The 23012-nt window shown below is 42.5% G+C and overlaps 1 protein-coding gene across 1 annotated transcript in view; it reads left to right on the forward strand.

Moving 5' to 3' along the window:
* CCKAR (cholecystokinin A receptor) overlaps nt 1-21243 on the forward strand; it is a 31424-nt gene extending 10181 nt beyond the window's left edge. Inside the window, exons 3-5 of the mRNA XM_083367949.1 lie at nt 9621-9879; nt 17862-17989; nt 19005-21243. Of these exons, the coding sequence (XP_083224075.1) occupies nt 9621-9879; nt 17862-17989; nt 19005-19546 (929 nt within the window). The 3' untranslated portion in view covers nt 19547-21243. The remainder of the gene's footprint in view (nt 1-9620; nt 9880-17861; nt 17990-19004) is intronic.
* Nucleotides 21244-23012: the final 1769 nt, after the last annotated feature.

Genomic DNA, 23012 nt, shown 5'->3' on the forward strand with positions numbered 1-23012 from the left:
AGGGTTGTTTTTTTTTAAATGATAGTTACAAATCCTGAAATATCTGTTTCCTAGCTAGATTCTAGCCTAGATCCTAGAAATTCTAGGGTATCTCAGTTTAACTGGCCAGATGCTAGCCCAACTTTCACACCAAGGCAAGAAGCTTTGTAAGGCTTCCTTTAAAATTCAATGTATCTCACTAACCTAGTTTTCTAATAATGGTCAAGCAGAGACTACATGGACCCTGAAAGTGAAGGAAAAACAAGATGCCATTTTCCTATTAGTGCAATAGGTTGGAAGTAGACTACATCTGAACACGGTCTCTTTCTGCTTTCCAATGTTTGTTAAAAATCAATGCCTTTGAAAAGATGCAGGATCTTTGGCCAGTAAACTGTGCAACAGCAGCAACAGATGTGGAAAAGGTCACATCTTCACGCTCAATCAACCCACTCCTTTCTTATGAACATCTTAAGGCCACTGAGAATTCAGTTATCCCTTAAAAAAGGGCCGAAGGTATGTTTTATGCTAAACTGTAACCCTCAATATTAAAGCTGTTAAATTCTCACCTATTCACCCAACCTTTTTGGGGAATCAGCAAAATATTTTGCATCGTAACCCAAGAGTATCTGGTTGGGCCACGCTGTGGTGCCAGCACAGCAAAGGACTTTAGCAAACGCTTCGCTTGGAAGAATCTATGCAGAAGAATGGAAGTTCGAAGGATGACAAGCAAGAAATCTTCTTTAAGCCACGGAGGACTTCCCCAGACTGAACGTGCATTTTATTTCTTCCATGAACAAACCTATGCAATTCAACTGCATTTTCCCCCCCACTGGATTTAGGTTTATAGGATTGCAATGGTTGTAATAGACTTGAAGATATTTTAACTTCATGCCCCAAAGAAGAGGGAGTCAAGCTATTCTCCAAAGCGCCTGAAGGCAGGACAAGAAGCAATGGATGGAAACTCATCAAGGAGAGAAGCAACCTAGAACTAAGGAGAAACTTCCTGACAGTTAGAACAAATAACCAGTGGAACAACCTGCCTCCAGAAGTGGTGAATGCTCCAACACTGGAAGTTTTTAAGAAGAGACTAGACAGCCATTTGTCCGAAATGGTATAGGCTTTCCTGCCTGAGCAGGGGGTTGGACTAGATGACCTCCAAGGTCCCTTCCAACTATTGTTATTGTTATTGTGTAATTGGGACATAAGATTAAAGACAACAGAGTAATATAAATAGCAACAGTTTTTTATATTTTAAGGCTCCTGCAGATCCTGGTAGTCTTCCCCTGACAACCACCATGGAGCCCATTTCTGTTAAGTGAGACATTGGTTAAGTGAGCTTTGCCCCCATTTTACAACTTTTCTTGCCACCGTCGTTAAGTGAATCACCGTAGCTGACAAGTTAGTAACCCCATTGACTTTGCTTGCCAAAAGGTTGCAAAAGGGGATCACCTGACCTTGGGTCATAAGTATGAATCAGTCGCCAAGCCTTTGAATTTTGATCACGTGACCACAGGGATGCTGCGAAGGTCGTAAGTCTGAAAAACGCTCACAGGTCACGTTTCCAGTGCCGCTTTGAACGGTCACTAAATAAAGTGCTGTGTGTCGAGGACTACCTGTAGTTAACAGATATTTAACTATGGGTAGATAGTTATAGCCCACTTTTTAAGGTTCCTGTTTAATTTTTTTTGGCGGGTCGAATCCCGAGTGCCGCATAACAGAGTGAGCGCCTGTTACTCATCCCAGCTTCTGCCAACCTAGCAGTTCGAAAGCACGTAAAAATGCAAGTAGAAAAATAGGGACCACTACAGTGGGAAGGTAACAGCGTTCCGTGCGCCTTTGGTGTCTAGTCATGCCGGCCACATGACCACGGAGACGTCCTCGGACAAGCGCTGGCTCTTTGGCTTTGAAACGGAGATGAGCACCGGCCCCTAGAATCGGAAACGACTAGCACCCATGTGTGTGTGTGTGTGTGTGTGTGTGTGTGTGTGTGTATATATATATATATATATATATATATATATATATATATATATATATATATATATATATATATTAACAAACAAATCTCCATCCTGATGACGTTGGCAGTTGGCCAACGAAAGCTTGATTTTTCAGCAATAAAAACTGTTTTAGTTTTTAATTCTATCCCAGTGTTCATTTGTTTGTATATATATATATATATATATATATATATATATATATATATGTGTGTGTGTGTGTGTGTGTGTGTGTGTGTGTGTGTGTGTGTGTTTAAGTATTTGTCAAGGTTTTTTGAGTGGACCTTGCTAATTAACTCTTTCATTCCTGTTTTGGCCCGGCTCAGGGCTTATCCGCAGGAACTAGTCAACTTATGACAGCTCATTATTTGTGCAAATTATTCAAATTGCTAATAAAGAATTTGGGAGGCTAAGATGATCATTTCGAACTATTTATGTTCTCATCAGTTAGTCATACCCTTTATCTGAGATTCGAACCCGGGCTGATTATATATATCAGGCAGTGTTTTAACCTCCTGAGCCACGGGTTCCTTCTCTCTTATATTAGCTGGAAGGCAAGCTAATATAAGAGAGAATATATATAAACATTTAAATATATATAAACATTTATCCCGTTGCAGACCCGTGGAACTCAAAATAAGAAAGATCACCCCTGTTAACATCTACACGCTGTTCAACATCAGGAAACAGAATGAAAAAAAATATTCTCGTGAGCTAACGTTAGACAGATAGTCCTCGACTTGACGGCCATAATTTAGCCCAAAACGTCTGTTGCTAAGGGAGACATTTGCTAAGTGAGATTTCATTTGCCCCATTTTACAAGCTTTCTCGCCTTGCTGGTCGAGTGAATCACTGCAGTTAGTAATGTGGTTTTGTTAAGTGAACCTTGTTCCCCCACTGACTTTGCTCGTCAGACGTTTCAGTGATTCGTGACCCCAGGACACTGCAACCGTCATAAGTATGAGTCAGTTGCCAAGTATCTGAATTTTGACCCCATAACTAAGGGGATGCGGAAACAGTTATAAGTGTAAAAAAAAAAACCCGGTCATAATTCACTTTGTTCAGTGCCATACTATAATTTCAAATGGTCACTAAATCAACAATTGTAAGTCCAGCACTGCCTGTAGTCTACAATATAAAGCTGACTGGGGCATTCCTAGTATAAAGACAGAAGAATTACATATTTTTTTCCTCCTTCTTATTGTGCATCAACATAAAACGTTTAGGATGCCTAAAGAGTTGCTGCCTGACCTTACTATAAAGCAGGGGTCTTCAAACTTGGCCCTTTTATGACTTGTGGACTTCGACTCCCAAAATTGGGAGTCGAAGTCCACAAGTCATAAAAGGGCCAAGTTTGAAGACCCCTGCTATAAAAAGTATATGTTTCCTCAATGTAAGAAAAAATATATATAGGTGAAATAACCATCTGGAAAAATGCTGTAGCTGAAGTTACAGTAAAAATATGTGTTGCGCCTGCACCGTACAGGAAGATCACCCCACGTTCCTGAAAAACTGTAATAAAAACCCCAAAGGCAAAGTCCATTTTCAGGGGAGGAAAAGGAAACTCTTTTGATGACACAAATAAATGAATCAGTAGGGAATAAAAACGACAGTCAACAACTTAAGAGGTAATTGCAGATATAAAACCCTCAAAAGAACAAAAGAATTTTTTTCCCCTGGAGATTGCCATCATAAAGGCATTTTGAGGAAATATATCAATATGACATTTACAACAGCAGCAAAACTCTTTGGAATTTGTAATATAGGAGAAGAAGACACACAATTTGTAAGGGTTAATGTCACAAATGACCTGTTCTCTGTCTCAACGCTTTGGCTGCTATTTAAATTTTATGTCTTCAAAATGTGGTACATCCCCATGAAAAATTATACTATGTTTGCTAAACAGTACTGGTTTTCTTTAATTAATGATGTTGGAAAGAAAAATGGTATCTCTTATGACAATAAATGTCATAAACCAAATTTCTCTTGTTAATCAAAACATAAATTAGGACGGATTTTTATAAACCTTTCTCCCACGTTCGCCTATAAGAAAAATGGCTAATGTCAATATGTTTTAGGCATCTGTCATTGGAAACTGGACATCTGGATTGTGTAATATTTGATTTGGCTATGGCTGCCTAATTTTGTGAAGCTTTTGAATAAACATTACTCTCCTTCTGCTGATTAATTTGCTAGATAACTCATGTTAGGAGATCCCTGCATAGACAAAAATGGTGGTATTGTACAGAGATGTTGTCTCAAAGGAAGGTTTTTTTTTAAAAAAAGGTTCTGAAATATATCAGTCTGTCACAGAGTCCTTTCAGAGACAATTGCTGGTTATAAATCTGGAACAATCCTAATGAATCATCTTTGCAAGTTTCCTTCTTTAAAGGGCATGCTAATGATCTGCTAGATACAGAATTTTGCAAAAATGCCTCAGAAAGTGACCATGGGCAACTGGGCAACCTGTTACAGGCATCGGCAGGCAGGGAAAGTAATGTCACGCTTATTGTCATGTCAACCCCACACAATTTGGGTCATTTGAGGACCCAAATTGTTGGGGACAATTAAGCTGACTTTGTAATAATGCCGCTTGGGGGGTGGGTGTGAAAGCCCTAATAAGCAGGCATATACATAGAATGAAGGCTACTGCTAAGCTTGTAAGCCGCCCTGAGTCTTCAGAGAAGGGCGGTGTAAAGTCGCGTGCTTCACATAGAGACGGACACAGAGCTGGGGTAAAGATGAGTTTATTCTGAACAGAACGAACTGGGGAAACGGGGAAGCCTGGCGTCTATTTGTACCTGCCCAGGTGGATGGCATCCAATCAGTTCAAACAGGTGACAATGGGTGTAGATCCTGGCCTCCCACCAGGCTGACCATGCCTGGGGCTGTCAACAGCTTAAGTCATTAGGCTTATCCTGAGTGAGCAGTTATCGCCCGGAGCTGTCCAACCCCTCTGCTGATCTGCACCATCAGCCTCCTGCTGTGCTGTCCTTTGTGTATGCTGGGAGGCATACACTGCAGGCGGGATATAAATGGAATTAAAATAAATAAATAAATAAATTTGCATGATGAATAACAGAAGAACAGAGTTGGAAGGGACCTCAGAGGTCCTTCAACCCCCTGCACAAGCAGAAGACCCCATGGGATTCTGGACAAATGACCTATCCAATTATGCATTTCATGATGCACTTTTTTTTCTTATTAAAAAAGGAGGAAACGTTCGTTGGATTGTGGAAGGTGATTGGTGAACTTTTCTAGAACATTCTTATGAAAGAGTGTTATTTTCTACAATGTAAATCAGGAATGTCATCTTTAATGAAGCAGATGATCAGAAACTTTAGTAACACATTTGTTGTCTGCAGTTCTCTCTCTCCCTCTCTCTCTCTCTTTCTCTCACACAGACATCTTTCTAAATCTATCGTCTGTCTGTCTGTCTGTCTGTCTGTCTGTCTGTCTATCTGTCTATCTATCTATCTATCTATCTATCTATCTATCTATCTATCTATCTATCTATCTATCTATCTATTTCTCTATCTATTAGCCTATTTTTCTTGGTTTATCCTTTCCTTGTTCCAATTCAGCATAGGCAGGTACAATCAATGGGCTTTTGAACATTGTGTAACCAATATTGTGTAAAAAAGAAAAATTATAAAATACATGGGCAGTAATCCTATTTAACTGCATTTAGTTAATTTTCATTAAAGCAAATTTAGCTTCTGTCATGGCTGTTACTACTTTTTAGAGTATGATCCGGTCCATGGAACTCTTTTCTTCCAAAAAGTAAACCATCCTTGTCATATAACAATCCTACATCCCTAGCACTTCAGTAATCCACTAAAGATTTAGTTTAGTTCCATATCTTATGGAATTTATCATTGCCTCTATCAGTCCAAAGATCTCAGCCCCATAAATTAGTTGGGGAGAGACTTTCCAAAGAGAAAGGTGGGGAAATCAAATTTCCTCTGTTGTTTGGGACAAAACTAACATGTTTAAAGGTCTCAAAAAAACCAGCTTGGTTAAGCTTAGAGATCAATTCTTTCGATATTGTAGGGAAAAAAGTGTCAGAACCTAGGGGCGGAGTGAAAAGAAGGATCAGCCTAGAATCCCTATGTTGACACAAAGTCCTAACCCCTTTGAGTGCTGTTGACCCTTATCTAACTCCTACCAGGTGCCAACCCTTAGTTGAGAAGATTCCTCTGCATAGTCATGAGTAGCAATAAATCAGTTTAATTGGACCTTCACATGTGGACCTCATCTTTTGCACCTCACAGATCTCAAGGAACTGAACTGATTTCTTTGTTCAATAAGCTAGTCATCATCAAATGATAGATAGTTCCTGAAAACAGACAGATGAGTCTTAATAAGCTTGAAATCATAGCTCTCTCTAACCCAGGGGTGTCAAACTTGCAACATCATGCGATGTGTCATGACATATCACGACTTTTTTTCCATTGCCAGCAAGGGGTTGGGCACGACGCATGGCATGACGCATCCGGCCCAGAGGCCAGCAGTTTGACACCCCTGCTCTAACCCATCAGTCAGAGAGGGACATAATCAGACATAATCAGTCATAATCATAATCAGTCATAATCTCCCAATGGCTTAGTGGTCCTTGCAGCACATTATCTTCCCATAATAATATATTCAAAGTATTAGACCAAAACATTACACAGAAAACGAATTATGATGCTGAATTCAAAACCTTGATCGAAGGAGCAGGTCTTCTGTTTTTCCTCAGATTTTTAATCTGTCTATGCCACCTTTTAACAAGGGTAAATCTAACTATCATTGTCTACGATCCATAACTGCAGCCCTAAATTAACCTGGCCAATATTATCCAACTGACATCTTTCTGACTGATTTGGGGCGTTTAAGAAAAGCATGCATTATTCTGTCCATTCCTCTGAGACGATATTACTTGGGGAAAAAAATAATTCCACATCATGAAATATGAAACAAGTTAAAACGTCTAAGAGTGATAAATGAATTTGATTGAGGCAATAGTAAAATATACAGTCTGGTTAAGTTTAGTTTAATCTTAGTTTCCTGTTTAACTTGGAGCCTTTTTCTTAAGCTGTGTTTCTGTAAGAATCTTTTCTGTTATGTAGGGAATGTAAGAACTGTAATTACTGAAAGAATTGTAAGAATGTAAGAATGTAATTATGTAAGAATATATATCAATCACCTCCACAGATAGTTTTTTTCCCCTGTTCTTTGCTTATTTGTTTCAGGGAAGAGATTTGCTGGAATGGTGTTTGCATTAACCTTTTACTTCCCCCCCCAAAAAAAGACATCAAAGCTTTCTTTGACTTTTGAATTACTTTCCACAAATTCTGGAAATGTAATTTGGTATTATCTGCCAAATAACTGAACTGCCTTACTCTGAAAGACCTGGTGAAAATTCACCCAAATCTGCATAGAAGCATTGCTTTGAAGCAGAGCTTGGATCCGAAGGAAATTATATTGCCTTATTGAAATTTTGTTTCAATCTTATTTTCACTGAGTGGTTTAAAAAATAATAATTACTAGATCAGAGGGCGGGGGGAAGAATTGCATTCTGTTGTAAATTGGACATTGAATCCAACCTATCCTTCACTACTTCTGAACTGTGTCCCATGCAGTGCCAATTTTTAAAACACTGATGGAATTGATAAAAGAGCCTTGGTGGAGGAGTGGGCTAATGCCTCCTTAAGTAACACCAGCTGCCTGCCATTAGTGCAGGTTCGAGTCCCACCAGGCTCAAGGTTGACTCAGCCTTCCATCCTTCCGAGGTAGGTAAAATGAGGACCCAGATTGTTGGGGGCAATCAAGCTGACTTTGTAATAATGCCGCTTGGGGTGTGTGTGAAAGCCCTAATAAGCAGGCATATACATAGAATGAAGGCTACTGCTAAGCTTGTAAGCCGCCCTGAGTCTTCGGAGAAGGGCGGGATATAAATGGAATTAAAATAAATAAAAATAAAAAATAAAATAAAAAAATAACCCAATACACCACGTTTCCCACTTCTGTTTCAGTTTTTCCTTGTCAGGTGTGAAGAATCAGGACCACATGTTAAGTTCCAGTTAAGATGATTTATTGCTCAAGCCTATACTATACACAAGAACCTAGTCAACTAACAGATCAGCATAAAATTAGAGCTAGATAAGAGTAAATAGACTCAGATTGCTTATGGAAACGTAATGACTCCAGGCTAATTCCTCTCTTGACTCCACACCCAGTCTCTGCCTCTTCTCTCAAATTCCTCCACCAAAGAGGTTGCTTTTCCTACAATGTATAAGAAGCCAGCTTTCTTTGGAAGAATGCCTAATTTTAGATACGATTTCCTAATTTCATTTTCAACTGTTTATGAAACTACCGAATCTCACACAATGGATCAGCTGAAATTAATTATTTTGGGAAGGACTTTTCATTGGCAATTACAATTACCTATTCTCTTTGTGTCCTAAAAAATTCCAGAATTGTAAGCTAACATCTATTCACCTCTGATCTCCTTCACCTCTATAACTAGTTGTGCCCAAACTTGGTAATAAAAATTTAATGCTTTAGCCACCATGTTATATGAATAAACATTATTGCTTTTCCTTGGAGAGAAATGTTTTTGTAGGAAAAGGGCTGTGAAGTTGTTAAAAAATGAAGAATGAATAAAGCTTCAGCTTTTAAAATAGATTAATGGTTCAGTTGCTGTTGATCACAGTCCATGAAATTAATTTTCAGGTGATCCATTTAGCATCCAAATTTTCCATGAAGAAAGTTTGCTTCTGAATAACAGAAAATCTTTGGTGTCTCTAACGGGTTTCTTCACTTTTTTGTGCTACTTTAAAAGTACCAAACTTACTGAATATACTGTCAAACTTCCCCAAAATGGAAAGATTGATGGGGGATATAATTTGGCTTTTTTTACAGGTATAGGTTTCCAAGCTGAGCCATGTTGGTTCAGGAATTCTGGGAGTTGAAGTCCACGAGTCATAAAAGAGCCAAAGTTGCCTACCCCTGGTATAGACTACATTCAGCAATTGTGAGGGGAAACAGATTTTGGAAGAAAAAATGGGTTTCCACCACTTCCATTCTCTCCAGGACTCAAATAGGACTGTATGATTACCTTTTATAATTGAAAATTCTGCATATATTTAAAATGCGGAGAGCAAATTGACCTCGGTGATCTGTTCATATCTATGTTGAAGGCTCTTTGCTAAGATGTATATTTCCTATTTCTCACAAAGAGAAAAACTCGCCGTGGTACATTGCGAGGATCAGAAAATTATGACTACGCTATATTTCCTTCTAAAACGCATTTCAGGACAGAGGTTGCAAAGACTCTATCTTCAAGGAACATGGCAACAATACTGACCTGACATCAGTGGTGGGTCTAAAGTCTGTAACAAAGTACAAATCCTACCACGGTCCAGATGTTGCTGAACAACAGTCACAGAACCAGCAGGAGGTCGAGAAGGGTAGCGCAGCAGAATCTGGAGCTCCACCACAAGCTCCTTCCTATCCGTGGTGTAAAACCAGAGTTAGAACTAACACTGGCTGTTACTAGACACATCAGCTGCTGCTTTGCCTTCTTCTGTCTTGATTTTAAGATTGTCAAAATGAGGCCAGTAATTTTCTTCTTCTCTTTCTGCTTTCCTACTCAACTAGGTGTCTCGGTGAGCGTATCAACTTTTAGCCTAGTGGCAATCTCTCTTGAGAGATATAGTGCCATATGCAAACCCCTGCAGTCTCGGGTCTGGCAGACCAAAACCCATGCCTTGAAGGTAATTGCGGCCACATGGTGTCTGTCTTTTGTCATCATGACGCCCTACCCGATTTACAGCACCCTGGTGCCTTCAGATCTTCCTAACAGCACCACATCCAAGTGTCGTCTTAATTGGCCAAGCACAGTGATCGAACAGTCCTGGTAAGAGTGGACCATAGGTCCTTATTTTTTTTTATTTTTTTAAGGCATTTGTCTTTATCTATCAAATTATGGAAAGTGCAATGATTTGTGATTTCAGTGGAACCAAAATAAGTATAATAGCATTGCAGCTAATTGCACTAATGATTGATGTCTTGATTACAGTGTTAACTGTATAATTACAGCACGTTGCACTTACGTAGCAATCAATTGAGACTTTTTCATTCTTCTATAATTCTAGCAGTTTCTGCATTTATATCATGTTCTCTACCTACTATGGACAACGGATACATTCTTCTCATATGTCAACCCAACTATCTTCCCCAAGATCAAGTCATTATTCAGATGTGGTTGCCTCCTAATAAATGGGGAGGCATTCAATTCCCCCAAAATTTCAGATACTAAAGCATTGATCAATCAAACCTAAATTAGTCAAGCTGGACACCCACATTGTTCAGGAAATAAAAATTCTGAGCAGTTAATCAGAAGTATGTTTTCTTTTCTCTCACGTGGAATTTAAACAAAAAAAAAAAGACAGAGAACTTTTAAAACTTAGTTCTTTTTCAGGTTTCCCCCCCCCCCAATCTTTTCCTCCTGTATAAAAGTGCAGAGAGGAATTCTGTCTGCAAAAGAGGATGGGGGAAGCTATTGAAAGGGATCCCCCAGGAGTGTTTGGGAGTAGGGAGAAGACACGGCAGTCGGGGTTCTGTTACAAGGGCCTAAGGACAGTGGTGGGATTCAGTTGGTTCGCACCAGTTCGGCAGAACCGGAAGCTAAATTTTGCTGAGTTCGGAGAACCGGCTGAATGCACACTGCTTCTAGAAGTCCATTCTAGGCCTCGGAGGCCTGGAGGAAGCCTCCCCAGCCTAGAACGGCCCACCGGAAGTGCGTGGATGCCACTTCTGGAAGTCCATTCCAGGCCTCGGGGGCTTGGAGGAGGCCTCCCAGGCCTAGAACGGCCCGCCGGAAGTGCGTGGATGCCACTTCCAGAAGTCCGTTCCAGGCCTCGGAGGCCCAGGCCTGCATCCAATAAGAGAACTGGTTGCTCAGGTATTTGAGTGCCACCACTGCCTAAGGACCGCCAACTCAGACAAGCAGGGAAAGCACAATTGAAATACCATGTCCCGTTTTGGTGCATCATGGTACAAAAAAAAAGATGCAGAGATCTTAGAAAAGTACAGAGAAGAGCAAAAAAGATGATAAAGGTCTGGAGGCTAAATCTTACAATGAACGGCTAAGGGAACTACCGGTAGGTGTGCTTAGCCTAATAAATAGAAATTACATGATAATTGTAATGTATTGTATTGTTAAGGGAACACCATGTGGTCATTGCTGGAAGGCTGTTTGAGTAGGGAAGCTGGCTAACGGCTCCCAGCTCCTCAGACAACCCGTCTCCAGCGCCGCTATTGGTTGCCTCTAGGGCGACAATGGGTTGCTTCAAACCTATTGGCCACCGTCTAGAGGCCAGGGTATAAATTGCTGCATCTGCAGTCCTGTTCCTTAGTTCAGAGCCTGCAAGCAATAAACCGTGATCTTTGCTGAACTCACTCGCCTCGTCTTCATTCCTGCGCAACGAACCCAGTACACAACACTGGTGACGAAGGTGGGATCCTGCTTCTCCTTCAAAGCTGAAAGTCACTAGGGGAGAGGCAGCGCACGCCTGGCGGGAAAGCAATTCCCCTCCCCTATGGTCGGCTAGCTCAGCCATGCTAGCGACCACGTGCTCAGAGGACCAGTTCCCTGGGCAACGGAGGAGCAGGATTTGAAGACGCTGAGAACGAGCCACGAAGACCAGCAGAATGCCCAAGATCGGAAAGCTGAGAGAATTCAACATCAAGCAGCCAGAAGAGTGGCCCTCGTACCTGTCCCAGGTTGAGAACTACCTTCGAGCGAACCAGGTCACCAAGGACGGACTGAAGGCCGCCACGCTACTCTGTGTGTGTGGCCCAGCAATGTTCGATTTTGACGTACCTGAGGGCAGGACAAGATGCAATGGGTAGAAGCTCATAACAGGAAGATGCAACCTGGAACTGTCAGTGAGAACAATTAATCAATGGAAAGACTTGCTTCTCAGAATTATGTGTGCTTCACCACTGGACGTTTCCAAGAAAAGATTGGATAACCATTTGTCTGGGGTGGTATGAGGATTCCTGTCCTGGGTAGGGGGTTGGACTAGAAGACCTCCAAGGTCCCTTTTATATAAGTCTCAGGGAAGGAGAGTTTCTTGAGTTATGGGTACAGCAGTTATGCTCACAGCAGACAATTCTATGAATATCTGCAAGCTTTGCAGAGCGAAAGATGCTGTAAATGACTTAAATCATCGTGAATTTAAGCAATTTCTTTTAAGAAAAGGAGAATTGAATGGATGGATACATGTGTGAGGTATATTCTCTCTCTCTCTCTCTCTCTCTCACACACACACACACACACACACACACACATTCATTATCATATTCCTTGTCAAACTAGACAGCCACTTAGACAAATTATTGAGTGCACTAGCCTTCTTTTCAGATAATTAGCACAGCTGTTTTGCCGTCACCGGTATCTTTCCAGATTTACAGCAAAGTTTACAGGCCTATTCCCTGAAATCGTCAACAAATAAATTAATAAAACAAATAGATCCATATTCCTTCAGCAGTTCCTATAATAACATCTCAAGTTATCATCTACCCTGCTTTGGGTTTTGTATGATTTTAAATCAAACCTGTGGCATGAATATTAGTCAAAAGTGGGTTTATTTGTTTGAGACCGTATTATTTAGTATTTGGAACTGGCGGGCTAGCCAAAGATCCCAGATTAATCAGCTGTAATTGTAACTGAAGCTCAAGTGGGAGATGTTTTCTGTAATATACCTCCTTCAGATGATATCCTGATTGTTAATCATGACAGCCCTGGAAAGCAAAACAATTATGTTTAAATTATGCCTTCGTACACTCTACAGTAATTTCATATTTCAGATCAGAAATAGCCCTGTAATAATAAACTTCTCAAAAATTGCTCTGCTGTTCTGCTGATCTGCTTTAGAAAAACAAAGAAGAAAGAGACATTTGTTCTGGAATAAATGTACATGGACTAAATCCTGTTTTTGTGGGGCTGGGGTCCTGCTTTTAAAATAACAGGTGCCGAGCGATGATTTGTTTATTAAATTTACATGCCACCCTTCTCGCTGTGCAGAGCAGTTCTGGGTGGCTTACAATGCAATAAAAAAAGAAGTATAAAAACAATTATAAATATCAGAATAATTAAAATTACAAACATTAAATAGATTAAGAACCAAGGGCTTGTGCAGAGCAGGGGTGGTGCTTTCTCTCTCTGCACCACCCTGAAGTGTCTCCATTGGGGCTCCACGCCAAGTCTTAAGGCCCCTTTGGAAAAACCACAAGGATGTGGGTGGCTACCTCTTCTGAGGTGGCAAGATGTTCCAAAGGACGGGGGTCACAGCGGCAAAGGTTTTTCTCCTAGAACCTGCCAGTCAAAATTCCTTGGCTGATGGGGTCCAGATGTAGACCTCTTTTTCTGGACTGTGTGGGGTGAGCCAGTTCTATTGGGGCGAGATGGTTCTTCAGATATCCTGGAGCCATGCCATAAAGGGCTTTAGAGGTGATGACCAACCTCTTGAATTGAACCCAGAAGCAAATCGGCAACCAGGACAGTGCCCCTAACAGTAGTGTTATACCTCAGGAGCCTCCAAAACTGTCCATCGCATTCTGAACCAATTGTAGCTTCCAAACAGTCTTCAAGGGCAGCTCCATGTAGAGTGCATTGTGTTAAGACAAGAGATGACCAGGGCATGAGTGACCGAATGCAGGGCCTCACAATCCAGGAAAAGGTGAAGTTGGCATGTGTAGAAGGAAAAATCTTCATCATGGTTCAGTTCAAGCTGGGAATAAACAACATGGCGACTGCTTTAGAAAGAAGGTTGCAGTTTATTGAAGAGGAGAGGCAGACAGAAAGATGGCTTTGGAAGAAAAGAGAGACCACATGTAGTAGGGCTTGGGCTTTTCTTTGGAGTTGCTTCCTGTTCCTGTTTGAGGCTTTGTATTTCCTGTGTCATGTACTTTGACCTGAGTCTGAGTGTCCCCCTTTGGCATCTGTGGGTTAATCCTATTAAGTCCTGTCCTAGAGATTGGGTGGGGTATGTAGATTTTAGGTGTCTTTGTCTTCCTAAGCTTCTAGCTGGAGGGCTACAACCTTCCTGAATGGATTATCACATCTGCATTTCTACAGAGCTGGTTTCTGCCCATGGAGGGAAACTTGGAGCTATTAAAAAAAACTGGGCATGCTTTTCTGCCTCTTTAAGATCCTTTGAGGAAATATAATATTCTGCCCTTTTAATATTTCCTTCTCTGGGCAGGGCTGACTTCCCACACAGCGAACATAAAATTCACATATACCACTCCATAGAAGCATGCACGCCTCCTCATCCTTGTAACTTTCTCTTAAAATGCACAAAGTAAGGCAAAGTAAATTTTGTTCATGCTCTCTGAGTAAGACACTTCAGTCATTGGAAACCTTACGTCAGACGTCAAGCCAAACCGTGATGAAATTATATTTTTCCTGTCTTTTTTTGGAGTGCCACGTTCTAGGCTTTGTGGCTAAAGAAGTCAGCTCTTTCAAAGCAGACTTTTGAGACCGAGGACAACAGCTGAACTTTATTGTTGCAATTGGCCACCGCAAAATAGACCGATTCGGCCTCTGTGAATGTTGCGCTCATCATACTCAGCACCATCACTGGTGTCCTAAAAAATAGGCATACTACTGTTGTGGACACTAAGCTGATGTTGAACTTAATTACGGCAGCGAGACTTTTAGTAGCGCAATATTGGAAGAAGGAAGAACTGCCGACCATAGAAGAATGGACTTTAAAAGTTTCCAATCTGGCGGAAATGGCAAAGATCTCAGCGTACTTGAAAGATCAGTCGCAACAGAGATATATTGTGGAGTGGACAAGATGGATTGATTATATCCAGAATAAATATGGGACTAAAAAGTTTCATCTAGCATTTGAATAAGTATTGATGTGATATTTAAACTGCTTGTAGTTATTTTATAAGAGTTAAAGTGCGATAGATTTAATATTTTATTGTTGTTTGCATAAGGTAGACTATGATTGATTGTATTTTTATACCCTGTATTGAGCTCTGGGAAGTTGGGGAGGGGGGAGGGGGAGGGGAGTGAGGCTGTTGGGGTGGGTTGGGGAGAGGGGAGGGGGCTAGGAGGGGTTTTGTCTTTTTAAAAAGTGTATTGTAAAACTTTTCAATAAAAAAATAGGCATTGTCGGTAGCCCCACCAGAGATACTTGGACAAGTAATCATTTCAATCATTGAAATGTAAATGTAAAATTGTATTTAGAGAGTCCTTGAGGCTCTCTGGGCTTAAGCTGTTTTCTTGAAGACATTTTCTCACCTGGCAAGGTGGAGTTTGCTCCCTTTTTGTATACAATAGCTCACTCTATTGGTGCTTAGGGGGATGTGGTTTTCTCCTTGGAATTCCTCACTGGCTCACAGTTGACTCAGCCGTCCATCCTTCCGACGTGGGTAAAATGAGGAGCCAGATTGGGGGGGGGGCAAGTGGCTGACTCTGTAAATCGCTCAGAGAGGGTTATAAAGCACTGTGAAGTGGCGTATAAGTCTAAGTGCTATTGCTATTACTATCAAAGCCATGGTGGCGCAGTGGTTGGAATGCAGTATTGGAGGCAAACTCTGCCCACCGTCGGGAGTTTGATCCTGACCGGCTCAAGGTTGACTCAGCCTTCCATCCTTCCAAGGTCAGTAAAATGAGGACCCAGATTGTTGGGGGCAATATGTTGACATTTGTAAACTGCTTAGAGTGGGGCGTAAAGCACTGAAAAGAGGTATATAAGTCTAGGTGCTATTGCTGTTGACTAGGCTGTCGTTCAACGATTGCTTCTCTGAGTTGGTAGCTCCTTGGTATTTACTGATGTCTCCTGGATAAATGTTATTATCCAATATAGATTCGGACTATACCATAAGTGTATTTATCACCTTTCGATAAAGATTTTCAGTCATCCAGGTGGAATTGTTTGGAAGTTGCATCGTGGCAACTGGACGACTTTCTTCTTTGTTTTTGGTTCAAGATGTTTTACTGCTTCTCCAAGTAGCTTCTTCATTCTGAACAAGTTGGTTAGAGGAACCCCATAGACGTCTCCAGGGTGGTTGCATTTCTCACCTAATCCAAACACGCTTGTTAGGTGAGTAGGCAGAGAGTTAAGACTTGTGCTCCTAAGAGCCTTGGTGGAGCAGTGGGCTAATGCCTCCTTAAGTAACACCAGCTGCCTGCAATGAGTGCAGGTTTGAGTCCCACCAGGCTCAAGGTTGACTCAGCCTTCCGTCCTTCCGAGGTAGGTAAAATGAGGACCCAGATTGTTGGGGGCAATTAAGCTGACTTTGTAATAATGCTGCTTGGGGTGTGTGTGAAAGCCCTAACAAGCAGGCATATACATAGAATGAAGGCTACTGCTAAGCTTGTAAGCCACCCTGAGTCTTCGGAGAAGGGCGGGATATAAATGTAATAAAAATAATAAATAAATAAATAAATAAATCCTTTCTACTAGGTGGTCTTTAAGTGTGGTCTTCCTGGTGAACCTGTAAAGTAGTCTTTATCTTCCTGGGGATTGGTGCAAGAGCAGTACAAAAAAACAGGTTGTTTTTTTGAGGCCCTCCCTCTCCATTCGCTTAAAAGAAATCAGGCATTCTTTCGGGGTTCACAAAGTTCACACTTTGGATAGGGTAGACAGATGGTCTGAGAGAGGAGTGAAGGAAGCCATTTAAAATGGGAAATCCTTCCCTCAATAGTGGTGGGCATATATGGGGACCCTCTAGCCAACTTGCTCAGTCCGAAGAAGCTACTTGGGTAAACATCAAAAATGTTTCAAACCCCCAAAAAGAAAAAAAATCCTGTATTTATCGTTGTTAATTTATAACCATTTTTTTTAAAAAAATACATGCGTTGTAGTATTCATTTGTCTGCATTTTGATTTATTTCTCCCTAAAATTAAGTCCATCAAGACACCCCTCATCTCAAAGACAAACATCGATACCTAAAATTGCTGGACGCTTTCGGCGTCCAACTAGAATAGTTTTAGCAGGCAACAAAATCCGCTCGACTTTCCCGCAGTGCTCACTCTTCCCTTACCATCAAGTTGGAATCTTTGACCAACACTCTTCATTTTTTTACCTGTTTATTTATATACAGCTGCAAGGAATTGGGTCTGTCTATTCCCCTGTGACTATTACTTTCTCTTTCTTTCAAATTATCACCTGTCTTCAATTCCATAGAGCCGAAAATAGTGAACCTGCACTTGACTGAGGACCAACTGTGGAGTAGGCAACTTATGAAGGTTGAGTAATGATTCCCCATCCCACCTCAGATTTCAGATTCAATTAGAGCACCATTTTTTATATCTAACGAGCAATAGCCAAGTTGCCATCTTTTCCATTATAAATAGGAACTGATAAAGGTAAAGGTAAAGGTTCCCCCGCACATGCGTGCTAGTCGTTTCCGACTCTAGGGGCCGGTGCTCATCTCCGTTTCATAGCCGAAGAGCCAGCGCTTGTCCGAGGACGTCTCCATGGTCATGTGGCCTGCATGACTAGACACCAGAGGCGCACGGAACGCTGTTACCTTCCCACTGTAGTGGTTCCTATTTTTCTACTTGCATTTTTTTACGTGCTTTCGAACTGCTAGGTTGGCAGAAGCTGGGACAAGTAACAGGCGCTCACTCTGTTACGCGGCACTCGGGATTCGACCCGCCAAACTGCTGACCTTCTGATCGACAAGCTCAGCATACTAACCCACTGAGCCACCGTGTCCCTAGGAACTGATACTCTCATTTTTAAAACACAGTATAGTGGTGTTAGTAGAGGCACGCTGGGAATTGGGTTGGCTGAGAGGCGGGTAGGAAAATGTGATTATTAATTTTTTTTGGGGGGTGATCTAAATCTTGCTTTTGGCTTTCCCAGGTATATTTTCCAACTCCTCATCCTTTTCCTTATCCCGGGGATCGTAATGATGATAGCGTATGGATTAATCTCCTTGGAGCTCTATAGGGGGATAAAATTTGATGTGAGCAACCGAAAACCTTCTCGAGGTAATTCTGAAGACTGAACTGGTCCATTTGCTTTCCGTCTTAATAGCTTGACATGTACAGGCACAAAAAATGAGATAGAGATAGAGATAGATAGAGATACTGTAGAGATAGAGATACTGTATAGATAGAGAGATAGAGAGTTATATGGATATGGATATGGATATGGATATGGATATGGATATGGATATGGATATGGAGATGGAGATGGAGATGGATATGGAGATAGAGATAGCTGGAGACTGGGAGTTCTAGTCCTGCATTAAGCACAAAAGCCAGTTGGTTGATTTGGGGTCAATCACCTGGAGACTGGAAGTTTTAGTCCTGCCTTAAGCACAAAAGCCAGCTGGGTGACTTTGGGTCAATCACCAGGAGACTGGGAGTTCTAGTCCTGCCTTAAGCACAAAAGCCAGCTGGGTGACTTTGGGTCAATCACCAGGAGACTGGGAGTTCTAGTCCTGCCTTAAGCGTGAAAGCCAGCCGGGTGACTTTGGGTCAATCACCAGGAGACTGGGACTTCTAGTCCTGCCTTAAGCACGAAAGACATCTGGGTGACTTTGGGTCAATCACCAGGAGACTGGGAGTTCTAGTCCTGCCTTAAGCAGGAAAGCCAGCCGGGTGACTTTGGGTCAATCACCAAGAGACTGGGAGTTCTAGTCCTCCCTTAGGCACAAAAGCCAGCTGGGAGACTCCGGGTCAGTCCCTCTCTTCAAGCCCAACCTTCCTCACAGGGTTGTTTTTGTTGTGGGAAAAACAGGAGGAGGAAGGCGTGTTTGATCCGATCGCCACCTTGAGAAATTTGTACAAATAATAAAGGCAGGGTACGGTTCAATCAAAATAAAATTAAAAATTAAGTTCATCCCCAGAGAATGACGTTTTAGGGAAACACCCCCCCCCCCCGACTGCAAAGGGGAAAGGGGAAACTCCAGAGGGAGGATTAGGGGCTGGAAGCCCAGAGGCCAAATTGTGTTGAATGCCAACGAGCGTTGATGTCGTTGCTCCTGCTTTCCATATGCAGAAAGGAAAACGAGCGGGAGCAGTAGGTACGAAGATGGGGATGGCTGCTACTTGAAGAAGAACAAGAAGCAGCAGCAGCAGCAGATACCCCTTCGTCAACTTTCCTCCATCAGCTCCTGCAGCAACAACCAGAAGATTGACAGACCAAGGAGCAGCACTTCCTCGGCCAACCTGATGGCCAAGAAGCTGGTGATCCGAATGCTGATTGTGATTGTGATCTTATTCTTCCTCTGTTGGACGCCCATCTTCAGCGTCAACACCTGGAGGGCGTTTGACTCCACCTCAGCTCAGCTTCTCCTCTCAGGAGCTCCCATCTCCTTCATCCATTTGCTCTCCTACACCTCCGCCTGCGTGAATCCGATCGTCTATTGCTTCATGAACAAGCGTTTCCGGCTGGGTTTTCTCGCAACCTTCGCCTGCTGCGCCAGGCGACGCCTCCCAGCCACCCGAGCCGACATGGGAGAGGACGAGGAAGGGAAGACAACCAGGGCATCTCTTTCCAGGTATTCTTACACCCACATGAACATGGCTGTCCCTCCGTGATTTGGAGAAAAAGAGAAGGACATTGTAAACATTGCCACTCCCACCGTCCCCTTCATGCATTGAGCCCATCTCAAATGGTTTGGTACTTTAGGATTTCCTGCTCGAGCGGTGTGTGTGTGGGGGGGGGGTTGGACTAGAAGAGCTTTAAGGTCCCTTCCAACTCTGTTATTCTGTTATTACTTCTACAAAGGCAGCGATAGGACTGGGAGATGAACAGCATACTCATTGATCAAAGGTCTCCCCCATAGGATTCTTCTAAGGCCAGTTCAATAAATCCGGTATCATATTGCCATCATCTGTGACAAAATACCCATAAGAGGGAGAGTAAAATTCATCCGTACTTTTCTACTCTCCTAATTAATTGTGCTGCTGGGCTTCACTGCCTTCAAATTAACGGCGTGAAGATAAATGGAATGTAACAGCTATTTGGGAAAGTAAAGAGTTTAATGTTTGGGGAATAAACAATTTAAGTCCCCAACTGACTCGCCCGTAACGCCATTTTTCTACGACAATTTAATGGAGCTTCGATTCAGAGCAGGGGTGGAACAAAGAACTGATTTGACTGCAATGTTTTCACTCTTGTGTCTACCCAGCAACTGCAGGAGATACCACCTAGGTCAGATCAATAGAAACCACCATCAATACACAGAAATAATACCCTTGCCTTTGGGATTCATGCACCAAGAACCAGTGTTGATACTGTACATACTGCCTATGGAGAGGAAAGCTTTGTTAGCTAGCCCAGGGGTCCCCAACCTGCGGGCCGCGGCCCAGTAGTGGGCCGTGGCCTGTTGGCCACCGGGCTGCGGGACAAGCTGGCCAGTGCATACGTACCCCCTCACTCGTGCTAGCGCAGCAGGGCGTGAAAACAGAAGCCTGCGCTGCGGGATATAAAAACAGGACACCGGCATGCCTCAGGGTATGAAAATGGGATGATGATGCGGCTTGGGATGCAAAAACGGGGTCCCGCCACCGCATCTTGGGGTGCAAAAACAGGATGCCATCACACCACGATGTGCAAAAATGGGTGCCGCCATGCCGCATGGCACAAAAATACGCCACCACCACGCTGCGAGGCCCAAAAACGGCCGCTGCCGCACTGCACAAAAATGAGGCACTGTGCCACGCAAGAATGGGGCAGGGCTAGTGAGTATCAGGTGGGCGCTAGCCCAACCCCATTTGCAGCACGTGTGTGCTCACGGCCCCATGTGTACACACGTCCGCACACGCGTGTAAAATGCTGAACCCTCCATTTTCCTTTGGTCTGCCAACCTAGAAAGGTTGGGGACCTCTGAGCTAGCCTGACTGAGAGCTGTTGATATTCCTTTCTTCCAATATGTAATAGGTTGCAACTTTCACAGCCTTTAGGCATACATGGAGGCTGGAGAGAGAACACTGCGCTTGGATGATACCTGTAGTTTTAGATTCCAGAACTGGGATCTTCTCCCAATTTTTTTGTGAGATCCACTACTATTTTTACTGTCCCCCAAAGTGCTTTTCCAAAAGGCTGGACATTCTTGATTTTTTTCCTTGAAAATGTTTTGCTTCCCATCCAAGAGATTTCTTCAAATCCTGACTGAAGCAAAACATTTTCAACGAAAAAACTAAGAAAGTCCCGTCGCCTTTTGGAAAAGCATCTTTGGGACTGGATCCCCATAGACTAGGGGTTGGCAACCTCGGCTCTTTTATGACTCGTGGACTTCAACTCCCAGAATTCCTGAGCCAGCATGGCTCAGCTTGGAAACCTCTCCCTTTCCCCTCAGCGAGGCTGGCTCAGGAATTCTGGGAGTTGAGGTCCATGAGTCATAAAGCGGCCTAGGCCTAGGCCAGGGGTAGGCAACCCTTTGCTCTTTTATGACTCGTGGACTTCAACTCCCAGAATTCCTGAGCCAGCCTGGCTCAGCTTGGAAACCTCTCCCTTTCCCCTCAGCAAGGCTGGCTCAGGAATTCTGGGAGTTGAAGTCCACGAGTCATAAAGCAGCCTAGGCCTAGGCCAGGGGTAGGCAACCCTTGGCTCTTTTATGACTCGTGGACATCAACTCCCAGAATTCCTGAGCCAGCACGGCTCAGCTTGGAAACCTCTCCCTTTCCCCTCAGCGAGGCTGGCTCAGGAATTCTGGGAGTTGAAGTATGCGAGTCATAAAAGAGCCAAGGTTGTCTACCCCTGGTATAGACATTTATTGGTTTTATGGCCCATATGATATTCTATTTGGCACCCAACTCCTTGCGGAGATTTGTTGTGTCTGTGATAATTATGATAATTATTATTTTATTTATTCCATAATTTATCTGGCAAAAATTCCTGACAGGGCACATTAAAGGCAAACTAAACAAACAGGAAAGAAATATGATGGGAATAATTACAGATGCCAAAGAAGGACATGAGAAATTTAAGGACCCAGCTAGCTGTTTAGGAGATCTGATGGGAACTGAGCAAATTCAGATCATAAAAGATTGCCCAAGTCAAGGCACAATGTAGACAGTTGATGAAGGAAAGGAAGACGAATTAGGAAAAGGAAAAAAAAAAGAAGACAGTTGGTGGACATTTGAGAACATCTAACTTAAGCTGGAGAAAATTATTCCCTGGGGGCTTTTGATGATTTGAGAATTCATTCCACCAAACCGAAACTCAGCGAAAAATATACATTTCTTCTTGAATTAAGGACAGGTGCTTCAGTTTATCGCTACAAAATATCAGTGAGAATCAAAGGTGGATTTTTTTAAAAAAAAAGTACTTAAAAATAAATGATGGCCATTTTGGTTTCCTGAGTGGAGGGGGAGGGGGAAATCTATACCTAAATAATAGCTTTGTTAGCAAAGTATTCACATGAGCTGAGTTCAACTTTTGGCAATTTTTATGGGATGTCTACTTACAGTGATGCAGAAAGTCTTGTGAAATCTATTTTGCCTTCCCAGCTGCAACTGGTCTCTCATCCATGAATGAAGCTGGTCTGATCCTGCTTACTTTTCTAAGCTCAATTGGATTCCAGTTTTCCCATCCAGGCAGAAATATTAACACCGGGGGGGGGATGAATTCCAAACAGATGGAACTGCCAATAACATCAAGAAAAAATGACATTCACCCAGACAAAAAGAAGGGCTTCTCTGAACAGGTTAATGAAGCCATTGAATCCCCTACCACAAGATATGAAAGCATTAATTGAAATGGAGCTTTGCGTTACAGCTGCTGTTACCCTTTCAGCAAATTGGTTCGGATAAGCCATATCCCTAAGGTAGATCTGGGAGAATCTAAAACGTTGGAAGGAAGGAAGAGAAGACGGGCCACTGAGAGGTTAAGATATTAGATGGCTTCCTTAACTAGACCAAAGAAAACATAGCTTTGATTAGGTGAAGGAACTCAAATGAGGGTTACACAACAGAGACTGTAGTATGGTATTGTGGTTTGGTATGCTGGTCTGACAGCCGCGGATAGGGAAGTATTGCAGAGGGTGGTGAGTGCAGCACA

The sequence above is a fragment of the Vipera ursinii genome (genome assembly GCF_947247035.1).
Source record: "Vipera ursinii genome assembly, chromosome: 7".
In the NCBI taxonomy this organism is placed as follows: Eukaryota; Metazoa; Chordata; class Lepidosauria; order Squamata; family Viperidae; genus Vipera; species Vipera ursinii.